The 15114-nt window shown below is 37.9% G+C and overlaps 1 protein-coding gene across 1 annotated transcript in view; it reads right to left on the reverse strand.

Annotated features, from left to right (window-relative positions):
- The window catches only part of DENND1B (DENN domain containing 1B), a 167086-nt gene that overhangs the window by 100457 nt on the left and 51515 nt on the right, over nucleotides 1-15114 (reverse strand). The window contains exon 4 of the mRNA XM_009283216.2: nucleotides 5096-5145. Coding sequence (XP_009281491.1) covers nucleotides 5096-5145 — 50 coding nt within the window. The remainder of the gene's footprint in view (nucleotides 1-5095; nucleotides 5146-15114) is intronic.

A 15114-nucleotide genomic window follows, 5' to 3' on the forward strand; every position in this document is an offset into this window, starting at 1 on the left:
GATTAGAAACCATTTCAAGCAGGAATTTGAAAAACAGTTGTTAAGGTAGTGGTACAAGCTGATGGAGAGACTGGGTAACCCTAGGTTGGGCTGTCTCCTTCAACTAATTGCTATCCCCAAATCTGAGCTTCAGGGACTATCCTCTTCACTTCCAAGCCCACTCCGTGATCCATGACTGCACAGCTCAGGCTCCCTGTGTGGAGGGTTCCTCTGCTCCAACTGAGCTATCCGCCTTGAGCTCTGCTTCCCAGAAACCCCAACCCCTTACACATCAGAAAGAAAAAGAACAGGAAGAAAACCGCAGAAGGTATGAAAATGTACAGAGCTACCACCAAATAAGGAAATCGCCACAAATAAAAAGCATAGTTAGCTTGTAATTGGGGTTATGTTTTCAAAACAACAGAAGCATTAAAAGAAACCACAACTAGTTAGTAAAGAGTCTCACTGGGTGTATTTAAGTCGCAACACAAGCCTGCTCAACAGAAGCCTGCTCTGTCCGGGGGCCCTGGCCACCGTACCTCGCCCCGGGTCTATTGGAGCACACCGCAGCTCCCTCGGTGTGCCCAGGTTTCCTCTCAGACGGGTCCACTTCTGCACACACATGGAAACCAACATCTGAAACCAACAGTTACGCTCTTCCATGGTGCACAGTTCGTGCTGCAACCTGTCCTTACAAACACTTCTCTCTTGCACATACATTTGATATTACATATGCACATACCATAATACAATGAAATAAAGGATGGAAAGAACTAAATTGTATAAAACTACTGCTGCATTTTTGAGTTCACACCTCATCTTGCAAACTGACTGGAATGACTGAAGTGTACAGGAAATGCTGTAGTTTATTTATCTTCACCTGTACAGCTTGAAATACTTCTCAATTTTTTACTTTTCATTCTCAACTATTTATTTTGAAGGCAAAAATTTATGTAAGTTATAATTGCCTTTCACAAGATCTGCAAATCCAGCCATTGTTTTGCACTTGTCTTGATCATAGCTGTGTTTCTGCACACAGACTTTTACCAAAAATACCAACAGAAACAGCATTAGCCAGGAACAAGAGAGTGAAAGTGATGTCACTCCTGCCATCATTACTCACTGACCCTAAGAGATTATGAGTTAAATAATATGCACAGTAATTCCCATACTTCAGCAATATTCTACTGCTAATGAGAAATCTTCTACAGCATCAGCAGTAGAGCCACTTCTTACACTCCAAAACACCACACTTCCCTGCGATTGGGTGAGCGCAGTAGGGGAAATTAATGAGGTACATATCACTGTCTCCATGCTGACCCTAATAGGCAGTTTTGAAAGTGTCTTAGCTAAAAAGCCATGCATGCTGCACATTCAGCAGAAGAAATGCATCCTGAAAGGGAAAAGACAGAGGAATGGAAGGAGAGAGGGGAAGTATTTATGGCGGAGACAAATGAGAGAGATTCAAAGCACAGATAAAATTGAGGGGTCAAGCAGTGACATAGCGCAACTGGACTGAATTTGAAATGGGGCCAAAACGAACAAGAGGAGAAGTTGCATGCTCACTAGTCATCATCCAGCTAAGTAACTGATGGATGTAGAGATCGAGGTGTGGGCTCTCTGCAAAGTTATACCTGAGTTTTGGGTTGAGAGTGAAAATACGGAAGACTGCTGGAGAAAGCAAAGTGTAGAAAACCATGCAAAATTTGCATAAAGTATTCAAGGCACTAAAGAGAGGACAAGGTGCTTTTTCTGATGTGTTAGTATTAGTTTAGCAAACATTAAAAGGGAATTAAAATCTCTTCATTTCTCAAATGTTAAATCCTCCTATTCCATATGAAAAGAAACAAAGAAAGGAATTCTGCAGCACAGAAAAGGGAACTTATAAATATCTACAAGCAAACTGTTAGAACTGTGCCATTTATTAAGCCTAAAATCATTTATTCACAAAAAAAGACATAGGTTCTTGGAGCAAATGCTCATGAACTTCTATGACGCAATTCATTTCTCAACCCCTTCAAAATAAAATGTAAGCCATAACCAGCAGTAACGAAATTATGTACTTGCTTTCAATAAAAAATTATATATAAAACTCAGAGTTTAAGTCATGGTCAAAACATTACACCATTGTGCCTTTTTTGGCTTGACTTTAGTTTAAATTTAATGGGAGTTACCCATAGATTTTTAATCACCATTCACAGTATGTACTTTTGATAATTAGAATGAGTAGTGTACAGCTATTTGTAACATCTGCATAAAAGATAAAGTAAGTATGTCTGGTGAGATGATGTAAGAGACATCAAACAGCAAGAACCAAATCTCGATCTCTGTCTACGATCACTGTAGCATAGTGAAAAATCAAATACGTGTTCTCATTTCATTCACTTTTCAATTCATTCACTAATTAATACAGGTGAGGTGGAGGAAAACGGGTGACAACGATCTTACCACTGTGCTTTAACAGTGCTTTAACTTTCCTATTTCCATAATTTTAAGAATACAGATTTCCTACTTTAGTGAGTTTTATTTAGCTAGTTAACAGAAGAGACACTCCATTCCCTCCAACTCTACTGTACAGCAGGAACCCAGAAGCAATCTATGGAACAGAGTCACTTTTTTTTTATCCTAGGTATCTTGATCAGCAGCATCAGTGGAAGTTATCACTTTTGCACTGGTAATTTCTAGCTCTCACTAAGATAAGATATTGCTTGAAGTGGTTTATATATGTATAGTACTCATAACACAAGTTGAGCAACTGGGCTCTCTAAAGTACCGTATGCTCAATCAATGAAAAAGAAACTTTGTGTTTCACTTTGATCAAAGCTTTCTGTACAGAAATTGTCATTGAAGCTGCCTGTAAAATACTTGGGGATATTAGGCGTATGGTCTATCATCATCCTTTATACAAGAAAAAAAAAAAAATCATTTTTTATATATATTTTTATATATATATTCACCAGACAAGTGAAAAGCACATTTATGGCTAGACAAAAACTAAAACGCGTGTCACAAATGTCCATTGGAAAAAGCTATATAAAAAGGAGGTACAGCAGTGTTTTTCTCAATACTGTTTTCTATCAGTCTAAATTTCAAAACAAAAAATAAAACTGAGAAAGCAGAAGACAACTGAACAGTTTTCTTTAAAAAAAGTGGTAATATGTCTACACTACAGAAAATGCCTGAACTGAGTAGTAACTGGTACAGACACCACACAGCCAGTAAGTTGTTCACACGAATAGCTTGCCAGTAAACAGTCGCCTGCTTTCTTGAACGAGCTTCCAGTATTTCTGTCCTTTCCCCCACAATAGCTCTGCCCCTCCTCCCTGTCCGTGCTCTTTTATACTCTCACGATGTCTCGCTGCCTTTCGTTCTCCCACAAATCCCCTAAAACTCAGCTCCCAGCTACACAAGAAGCTGCGAGTGCGGTGGGCGATTTTAAAGATTCCACGGTACTGCCCGAGCAGTCAGCAGGCCAGACTGAACACGTCAGTTTTGTTCCCCGCGTCAGTCTATCTCAGCTTCCAAGAACCTCTGGTTCCTCTGTCCAACTGCCAATTTTTAGGAAATTTGTAGAAATTTTGCACCTTTGAGAGCACTGCTTTACAGTCGAGTACGAGGCCAAGAGTCAAAAAGCATGTCTGGGAGGGGGGCACGGGAGGGTATTAACAGACAAACAACAAACATCCCATAACTTTTTCTTTTCTTTTTTTCCTTGGGGTTTTTTTTTTCCCCCTTCAGATACTCAGCTAAAATACATACCTAGCTATGCTATAAATTCATGTATTCCCACAGTTTATTGATTAAGCTTATCCATCTCATACAAGCAACTAAGCATCTTCTGAACAGTTCAACAGAAATAGTTAACCCAAGACGAGTTATTTGAAAATAATTATTTGCTGCCACTGATTATCTTCTTGCCACTGGATGGCAGCAACAGAACCTCACCTTTTTCTGTTACCCTCAAATTTTATTTCTATTATTCATCTGCATTACCAATTTTAAACAGAATTCTGTACATACCTTAAGCACACTGAAGACTTTAATGCTTTAAAGCCAACACTGACAACTGTATCAGTTAAGTCATTAAAACACCTTAAAGGACAGTGAGCTTAACCAGCTCAAAACCCAAACAACTTAATTAAATTCAACTATAAAAGACTAAATGAACCTAGTTTACTTCAGGGAAGTTGTGTTTATGAAGATCTTTATTTTGCCAGTGTGTTTTTCTGCAAAGCCTCTCTTCTTTCCTCTATACGCCCATCATCTTTTACTCCACAGATGATAGCTTCTTGCATCCGATAGATGCTTCTCATCTTTGAGATGTAGATGCATCTCATCTACAACTGATGCCAATGTTGTTCTGAAACCGGCTCAGCCTGCACACTACCTGGCTGTATCTTTCATTAATTATGCAAATCAAGCTTCTAATTCAATCTTTGCTGATTTGGACAATATGAGTTTTCCAAACTGAGTGAGTACAATTGATTAAATTAATTACCGTTAATCATTTTGACAAGCCTAAATAAATATTTTAATTAATAAAAATGTTTTATATGAACAATTTAAATGACTGGCAGCATTACATGGAAGCCACACTATAACTGACAGCAGAAAGGTAAGGGCTAATTAATTATAAATAATGGTCCTGATTCTTCTCTGAGAAAAATCAATTGCATATTCAGTTACTTCCATGCAATTAAAGTCTTAATTTCCTTGAACTCAAACAACATGTTTTCAGTACTGCTCAGTGAGTTTTTATATCCTGGTGCACCGTAACATTTTTTATGATGCTTGCTGTTTGAAGGAAACTATGTTATATCCTTATATTAACACAGATGGTGCTTACAATTATAATGGACAAAACGGGGACCTGGAACATAGCTCTACCTTGAAAGAGATATCCCTAAAATTCTGTAAAAGTTGCATTTTGCTGTGGTAACTTCCTACTAGTGATTTCATACTTAGTTGAGAACACAAAGGATGTGTTCTTCTCATCTGCAGGTGCAAGTTTAGGGAGTACAATATGTTTTCCTTTTCTTTAAATCTTGCCTTGCAATTATGCTAAATATCATTTTCTATGAAATATTTTAAAATAAACGATAACTGTAACACATACCTTTCAATGTCAAAAGGAAAGCAGAACTTTGGAACACTGTTCAGCACTTCCTGTAAATACAAGTAAAAGAAATAAAGTTAGGATGTTTAAAAGACTTTTATCTGTATTTGCTAGCAACTGCTCTACAGCTTGCTTTTAAAAGAATACAAAAAAATACTCATAACAAATAAGAAATTCAACGAATATATGATTGCAAAAAATACAGCACACGTTCCTGGACTGAAATAATTGATTATTAAAAAGGAATTAAGTTTGTGCTTTGGCAGATTGCAAAGACAATGCCATAGAAGCCCCAGGAGGGAAAGGCCTGGCCTGAAGGGTATTAACACCCTTCACATCCCCGCTGGGATTCCCTTCAACAAGGCCATATGGATTTTACAAGAAGCACCACACCATATGGGTAAGCCACGTCTGCTGCTACTTGTACCACAGACTAGCCACAGGGACTTCTGACAGATCCTGGCTCAAAAATACAAATGTTGTTTCAATTAAAATGCAGGCAGAGAAAAGGGAATGAAGTTGGCAGCAGAATGAATTACAGAGAGGTATAACAACTCTATACATGTTCCATAGTCAAATGCTGAAAATGATGGAAATCGTCTGCTGGTCCAAAGGAGAACTTTATGATTAACCCTTTGGGTTTCACAAGCAAGCCTTGCTATTAATCAAGGGAAGGGGAGGGGGGAAATCCACCAGATCTACATTCATACCATAATATGAAAGGATAATGTCACTCTTTCTTGCAGAATTTTATTTAAGAAGCTGTTTAGTGGCAAATAAAATGTGTTAATTAAAATATAAAAAAGCTCTCAAACTAGTCAACATTTTTCTTTTAAAAAAAAAAAAAAAAAAGTAGTGAGTTACCAGATCAGTTAGCAGCAAATATTAAACAATGCCCTTACAAGATCCCAGAAAAACAGGCTTTATTTCCTTGCTCCCAACTGGGAAAACAAACCCTCTGTGAAATGCTTCAGCTAAGAAGAGACAGTTGACGTCAACGCAGTTGATCAGCAAAGCTACAGAATTCCCTTTCTGTAGCAGACCAAGAGAGACTGATACACTGCTGTATACACGAGTTATCCCACAAGGTGTGTGTTTTCAGAAAAATGCATATTGATTGCAAATTTCCAGAGCTGCACATGGGGGTTTAAGAACTTGATCTAAGCTGTTAGCGCTCTCCAGCCTGAACTTTCTGTTTACTGCATGTTGAACAGTCTACTCCCATTAGGGGTAATTATGTATTTAAATTCCTACACACCACAATGACTATTTACTTCAAACATTTGCCTGGCTCAGTGGATAGTGTAAAACATGAAGAACCCATGCGAGTTAATCAGCAAGGGACAAATAGTTCAGGAAAAAGATGCCTCTGAATACAACATGCATATGTTAGTTGCAACATTTTAAAGGTATATGATGTGCCCCAGTAAATCATAAGAGTACAAAATGGAAAAGTCAATTTTTCTAGAATTTCTAAGACATACAAGAGAGTTCAAGAAATCTTTGGAACTTTTACTTTGTCCACACAGATAGAGGAGGATATGAAAGCCACATATTGTGTTTTGAGAAAGGTTATTAACTTAATTATGAACAATAGCAGTACATATAATTCTCCAAAAGAAACTGCTCAAGCACCGTCCTGACTGCTGCAAGTGGCCACCATGGAAACGTGAGGAGCAAAATACAAACGGAGCAGGTAAACTTTTTAATTTCTGTAGGCAGGAAACAAGCATGCTGGTAGTAGTAATAATAAATTCTAACAAAAGAAAGCAAGCAGAACAGGCTAATCAAAACTTTTAACTCAGAAATTTCCTAAACATTTCCAAATAGTCTCTTACTTCAGGCTCATAAAGCTAGTTTTTCCCATTCCAAAGAAATAATATTTTATACTCTATTTAAATTCTCTTTCCAAATCTGCACTTATCCTCACACTATAGGAAGTCATTTTCTCCTTACTACCGAGGATTTTAATTGCTGCCCGGTGAGCTAAGCACTGACTCGGAATTGGGTATGGAAATGTATTCATTTATGTTCCCCACTGTATTCTCTCAGAATAAATTATCAGGCAAGCAAAAGAAAACAAAAACAGAAAAACCAAAGGTATTAGCTCAATATTTTGACTAAACCACCTGAAAATTATGGGTATGTTTTGCAGCATGTTCCAGGCTGAGCTGCAGGACAGCGTTTCCCCCAGCTCCGCTCCGTCCCTCCCCCAGCAGCACACGTGCACACAACTTCTGCAGAGCAGCCTCAGCTCGCTTCCCAACTGGCAGGAGCATCCCTCAGGGGACAAGTCTTTAAACCTCCGCACTCTTTAAAATTCAACCAGCCAGCAGGTCTATAGACTGGTGTATAAACAGTACAGACAAAAAAAACCCCACCTCTTCTCTCAGCTTATGTCAGTGACAAAGCAGCTCAGCAGTTGACTGCTTCTCCCCTGACAGCGTAAGCCAGGTTTACACAGATCAATAGACGGGAGCCCTACCTAGCTTCCAGGGCTCAGTTTTCTCCCTTAATTACAGGTGCTATTCAGATTTTTAAAATGGAAGAAAACAAGATGCCCCCAAGATGCTCCTAGACAAATTTAAAATGCAAATGACATTATATACACATTCGCATACACAGTCACTATTCGTGTACAATTACAGTTGATACTTTCAGTAACCTCCCTACTGAATAAAATTTGAGCTCTGTCTCCTAACGGGTCATCATTTTCAAGGATCCATACCTCAGCCAGGACTTCCTCTTGAGCCCACATACATACTCTCAGAAAAAGAGTAACGTATTTATTGTCTTTCACTTTCATAGCTTCATCAAAGTATGTGTTTATTTCTGAGACAAAAGGTTGTACAAGTCTTCAGAAAGCAAAATATCTTCTATTCACGTGTCCCATGATTATTTCCTCCTCTGGTTCTCACGGTATTAGTGCTTTCAGAAGTGGTCACTGTGTCATAAAGGAAAGAAATTGCATACAGGAGGAAAAGGATAATGATGTTGCAAAAAAAACAAGTAAAAGATTATCTATTTGCTTTCAAACACTGAATAAACATCTACAGTTGCATACGCAATTCAGTTTAACTGCTAAGTTAAAAGATAACTATCTCATTCCTTATCAAGCTCCAAGAGAAAGAAGAAAATCATAAATTTAATATCATGTGAACTACAGCATGCTGCAGCAAAATATCTTTGATTCACGTGTCCCATGATTATTTCCTCCTCTGGTTCTCACGGTATTAGTGCTTTCAGAAGTGGTCACTGTGTCATAAAGGAAAGAAATTGCATACAGGAGGAAAAGGATAATGATGTTGCAAAAAAAACAAGTAAAAGATTATCTATTTGCTTTCAAACACTGAATAAACATCTACAGTTGCATACGCAATTCAGTTTAACTGCTAAGTTAAAAGATAACTATCTCATTCCTTATCAAGCTCCAAGAGAAAGAAGAAAATCATAAATTTAATATCATGTGAACTACAGCATGCTGCTTCCCTAGGAAAAAGCTTAAACAAAAATGGAAGTGCTATTTAAGAAAATACTTCTTTGTGCCTATAGCACAGCAGCAGAAACTTGCACTCTCACAGGCTCATGGTCCAGTGGTTTTATTAATTCCCTTTCACCAACTGCACTACACAACTCCAGCCTGGCCTGGTCATGCTCACTGGCTCTACACTGAGATGATATTAGAGAAGCCTAAAAAGTAAGAATTATTTAGCGTTCCTTGCTTATTTTGATACCCATACAGCTAATTTTGTGTATCACCATTTTATAAAGCAATGTAAAAGGTGGTAGAAGATGCTTCTGAACTCATACGCGCCAGTTTTCTGGAGAAAAGCTCCCGATAACTCACAATCTTGCCCTTAAGTGAAATCAGTGGTTAGTCATTTTGGTTAGATTCAAGATACACACCATATTCCTTACTAACTAGAAAAGACAGGATTTTTTTTTTTTTTTTTTTTTTTAAATTATCACAGCCAACTGAAACAACGGTATAAAACCTTCATGGCTGTTCAAGCGTACATTGTAGAGCACAGTGATTTTGGAGGATACTCATTTCTTTTTCCACTTGAACAAGACACAATGAGATCTCACTACAGCTGGAAGAAGGTACAGGAGCTGCTTCTACGGGAAAATTGCACCAGATTTTATATATATTACAGAATCAGCTTATTAAATGTATCTCTACACAGGTATGAGTGGGTTTTTTCAGTTTAACTTACGCATTTCAACTGGTTTCCTTTTTCTGTGTAGATGAGGCCTGATGACTTGATGAATTGACAGAAATTAAAGTTCACTTCTTAATATTATACTACTGAAATAATGAAGTATTGAAGCTTAATCTGATTAATTTCTGAGGTTAGAAGGATGTGGGAACTATTCACCCCAGCATTTTTTCTCTTATTGTAACATATTCCACAGTTTGCATTTAAGCAGGGAGGGGAAAGAACCTGATTTCTTCCAAGTGCATCCCTGTGAAAGGATTGAAAATCTTCCCTGACAGGAATATTTTAAGGTATCCAGAATGCTGAACCACTCCATAAATAGCAGTTTAGACACTGTTTTTTAAGAGAGAGTCCTGTTACCTTCCAACTATTTCTGTGTTTATCTGCAGCATAAGACTGCTCCTCAAGCAAGCAGGTGGGTTCTCCCCAGGTCCAATTCCACATATGGAAAGAGCATCTCTGGAGAAGAAAGGGAACAGCCTTACACTGAGACACAGTCACACCATGTCCATTCCAGAGACGCATCAGGATACCCAGGGAAGAAATGGCCTAAATAAGATAAATAGTAACCAAGATAATTTGAATTATTTAATTACATAACCCAGACCAGGTTACCAAAATCATTCATATAAACTAGTGCTGAAATAACTATCTATCTATCCTCATCTCTTTATTCTGTCTTGAGGCAGAAATCAGCCAAAGAAATATCAATTATAGGAGCACAAATAAATGGTCATCCACTTAGTTACAAAATGCTTTTGCACTTCCCCATTATTGTTACTTCTTCAACTGTTTTCTTTCTCAGTAACAGTATTTTTCTAGTTTTTGTCTTCCTCGTATTTCTCTATCTTATTTTTGTGAAGTCCTTCTCCCCCACCCCTTTTCACTGAAAGGGGAAATTCTCTTTTTTGTCAGTCTTTTACCTTTGTCATATCTACTTTATTAAACAGTCTCCTTTCTTTCCCTCGTTGACAAAAGCTACTTGCTATTCTATTTTCGTATTTCATCTAATCGTCCTTCAAAACTCTTATTTTCTTCCTGCTAGAACTTCCTCTCCCTACTAACCTCTCTTTAAATGTCTTCTCTTGAAACACCTGACTGCAGGTCTCTCTTTTGGTTCTTCTCACCGGTTTTCCCTACTCAAATCTCCAACTCCAAAGTCCTCTCTTCACTCTTAACCCAACTTGCTCTCTGATCTTTCCTCGAAGGGGACTCTATTTCACCATTCCTTACCACAGTTTTCAGCCACCCTGTGCCAGTCCAAACATACAAACAAGAAATCTACTTGAGGTTTAAGACTGACAGGTATTTCCGACTCAAGCCAGTGACTTCAGTGGGAATATTTAAATGCTTAAAGTTAAGCAGAGATTTAGGTTCATTCTTAAATCAAAGCCAGGCTGCTTAGCATCTTGCAGCGTTGAGCCCTTCATCATTATGGCTCAACGAAGGTGAAATTCTAATGCTGCCACATAAAACAGCCGATGAAAAGGCAAGCTCTGTCCTCACCACTGACTTTTCCTTTTCCTTCCTCTGAAGCCACGTGCACCTGCAGCATGTGAAGCCAGCAGCAGTAGTTGTATTTCAAAGACTTAGCTCTTACCTCTGCTAAAGATCTCATCAGAAAATTGTAGCTGCAATAAAGAGCAGCCCAAATGGCTTGAATAATAAAAAATTTTAATCTTAGATTACATCCACAGAAATCCAAAGGTCTAAAGTATGGAAGTCATTATCAGGCCTCCATAACTATTTTTAACCTCTATGTGCCTCTCTCCAAAGTACATCATTCGGTGACTATCTAGCTGTTCTGTATGGTTAAATAAATAAATAAATAAATAAATCATCAGCTGCTTTCTGAACACTTAACAGAAAGAAGAATATAGAAATTAAATGCAAATGGTTTAGAGCGGAGATGCAAAGCTCTTAATAAATAAATAAATAAATAAATAAAAATGTACCTTAAGGTTACAGAACTTCATTGTTGCAAGAATGAACCACTAAATTACATGGGTTTTTTTTTAAAAAAAAGGTTAAAAAAAGGTTTAAAAAAAAAGTCAGAAATCTCATGTTCTAAATATTTTCGCTATCATTTCCGTATTTGTTAAATAAAGTGTACATATAATTTAGAATTTTCAGGAGTTCAAGGCTACTTGTGAAGAAGAGACTGGAAAGCAGAAGTGTACAACTACGTAATTCTAACAAGCTCTCTGCAACACAAGCAGCACCTTTCTCCAACCTTTATGAATCATTTGAAACAAAAAAGTTTTCCAGACTTAGCAATGAGTCCCACTTTGTACAATGGAAAGAAACACAATCAGTAGTTAAATTTCTGCGTTTTCACCTTGGGGTGTTTCAAATTTTCCTCTAGGTCTAAAGGCAAATTATGAAGAATTCTCTGAAATTGTTTCAGAGAAATATTAATATTTAATAGCAATCACTAATTGGCTTGCTAGTCTTATTTATGGGGTAGTCCCATGAAAGTCACGTGCACATAACACCACTTCAATTGCAGTATAACACCACAGGATGAATGCAGTCATGATGTAAAATGGTGGGGGTAACACAACCGCGTGACACAGGAGTTTCAGTGCTGCATGGGTGGCAAAACACAGACCCATAGATGTGCCCTCTAAGCTCTACCTGTTGCAATACTTCCTTCCCAGAAGATAAAAAATAAAATTTGTGCAATTGCCATTCCCTCAAAATAGACCTGTTCTTTTCATCTCACAATTTTCAGAGTAGGTTGTGGATAGTGCTGTGTTTTCTGACACCCAATTCTACCCTGATACAGCTGACACATAAGAGTTCATACATCCCTGACAAACATATAAAGGGGAAGGTGATTCTAGACCATGTAGCAGAAGTTGTCGCTAATGGATTCAAGAAAGATTAAAACTCCACTAAGCTGAGCTATGTGTACATTCCTACAATTGTAGATGGTTTTGACCCACAGAACACAAATTCTACTCCACTGCTGAGAACAATTTTTGATCCTCATTTAGTTGGCTCACACATAAACTACAACTGGAGAGGCCCTACAGCCTATGACTGACATTCAGAAGGATCAGGTTAGTCATAACGCTTAAACACCAAGCCTTTTAGAAGATTACTTGCGCTCTAAAACGTGTCGTGTTTTCATCTTTCTAAAGCTTATTCAGAGAAATATTTGTTGTCTAAAATGAATGAGGCACTGAATACCTGCAAATGAGGAGGAGATCGCTTACAGAATTCCGATCAGAGTTAACTTCTCTTGTTCCTGCTCCCTATCTCTTCTCCACTTGGCCACCTCTCAGTGACGTGCCTCAGGGGAGGATGGAAGAAAGAAAAGGTTGGTTCACCCACCTGCTCCTGCCAGACAGGCAGCTGAAGATTTTAGGTAGCTTAGTCTAGCTGCTCTGTGCTCTACAGAGCAATAAGGGCACAGTTAAATCATGAAGACAGACGAGGTAGCAGGACAGAAAGACTCTAGACAACAAGGTTACAAAGATCTTGAGATTTTAGAGAAGCAAAATCACGTAAACAAGTAGCTATCATAGAGGTGGCAGTGGAGACCTGAAGGTCAGCTGTATCTGCTACTGAACTTATAGATGATCGTTGCAACATCACTTAGAACTAACAGTACGTTAAATACAGACAAAAATAAATGAAAGAAAATTAATGACTGGAACAGTGACATGACCAGGGTGCAGTACACTTCGACTGGAGGCACACTACAGGACGCTGTTGCCCTGTACAGCAGACTAAGGCTGGCGTCCCAGGCAGTACGCATAAGACCTTACTACTTTTAAAGAATCTTTCAAAGGCACCTTACAAGGAGAAAAACACAAATGTATTAATTAACCCTGAGTACTTTAAAAGGCATTGTTAATGTCACTATCCTGCAAGGCTGAAGAATAAGGCTTCCTAAACAACCACGGAGTAAATTTAAAAATTCAGAGATTTTTACTAAGTTATAAATTGTTGGAGTCTCTATTTGTCTAATTGTTACTGAATCTCATCATGTAACCAGTTAAAAATAAAGCTTATTTCAGCCACAGCTGTGTCCAGCATAGCATACAGGGACCCAAAGTTCACTTTAAAATAACAAGCTCAGTTACAAATAGCAGAATAGTTAAAACAATATGAAGTTCAGCACAGGTTAATTTACCTGCTTAAGAAAACCCTCAACTTTCCTGGAACTCATAATAAAAACACAAAAATTGACAATGCTCTTCTTCCCAAAGAAAGATCCCATTACAGTAAGTGTAGATTGAAATGTTACCATCTAACCCTATTACTGGCAAGGCAAACAAAAACAAGAGAAATAATACTTTGCCATAGAGCTCTAGCAAGCATGCAATATTTGTATCCCATGCACCAATAAATAGTTTCCCCTTGCTTCCCTGACTCATGTCAGGGAGACCATTATTCCCTAGGCAGTATCAGAGAGCTGGGAAAAACAGGAAGAATGCTCTTCCGCCTCCACTCTTGAGATTACTACGTGGGCAATACTTGACTTTTAAGGTAGTAGAGTATTTATTATCTTTAAGAAAGTTCATTACATTTTATAAAAAAAAAAAAAAAAAAAAGACACCAGAGCATGACACACAATTTTCTATCATCATGCAGTAGGGAAAAAGTGACTTTTTATTCATGAACACTTTCAATGACAGCACCTCTAACATTATCTGGATACTCAACAGAGAAATTGTCTTAAACTAGAGGTAAGGTAGACATCACTTTCAAAATCCAAATATTTAAGTCTTTGAAGGCCAGGTTAAAATCCCCATGTCATCCTGCTTAGCTAAGAAGCAGCAATATTTGTTTCACTCCAGACGTCTTAAGATTTCCCACTGCTTGCAACACCAGTTAAGATGCATCTTTGGCAGCAACACCGAGAACCTCCTGCACATCCTGTTCAGATGCTGTTTCTCCAGTGGTGAAAAAATAACCACCATAAAATAAAGCATATATTAAAATTTGTTCTTATTTATTTGTTTTACCTGTTAGTTTTTTCATTCCACCCTGGAATACTCTGATAGCTCAGGACAGAAATGAGCCTATTTGCAACATACCCAACTCTACCTACTCAATATATTGCTTTGAAGTGAAGTTTGCAGCCTCAGAAACATCTGCAAAACAGTATCAAGGAGTAACATGAGTAGAGCGCAGACACTCAGGTCAAAAGGCTCCTATTTTCACGATTTTCTTCTCCATCATCAAGGAAATAAATTTTAAAAGGAAAATTAACTATAAAAGTATACTACAAATAACAAATAGCTGCATTTCCATAAAAATAAAATATACTGAAAAAAGTAATAAAATTTCAAGCACAACAAATTCTGCTCTTGATGACACTTGATACATTTCAGATTCATTTCAACTCCAAGCATATTTTGTTCCAAATACATTCCAAATATTTTTTTTCCTCCATAAATTCTAGCATTTCACCAGAGACTTCAAAGTACACATAGTACTAATTATAGAAGAAACAAATAAACAAAAAGCAACTGCAATTTTGATGGAAGTAGCCAAGGCAGAAGACCCACAATAGGCAGCAACCAGGAAACCAGAATGAAAGGTCAGAGGCAAGGAAAGAAGATCGTTTTGAGGCAGAAGGAAGAAACCAGCTAAATGGATTTACTTTATAAATTAGATAATGGTTTCTATCCGCACACGGCACCACGCTGTCTTTTCAATACAGGAGATCAGAGGTTGCTAGACTTCTGGATGTACAACCAGCAAACATTTCTGACAACTTGTCGTGGTTTAACCTCAGTCGGCAACTGAGCACCACACAGCCACTCGCTCACTCCCCCCCCC

This window comes from Aptenodytes forsteri, unplaced genomic scaffold (genome assembly GCF_000699145.1).
Source record: "Aptenodytes forsteri isolate BGI_AS27 unplaced genomic scaffold, ASM69914v1 Scaffold181, whole genome shotgun sequence".
In the NCBI taxonomy this organism is placed as follows: Eukaryota; Metazoa; Chordata; class Aves; order Sphenisciformes; family Spheniscidae; genus Aptenodytes; species Aptenodytes forsteri.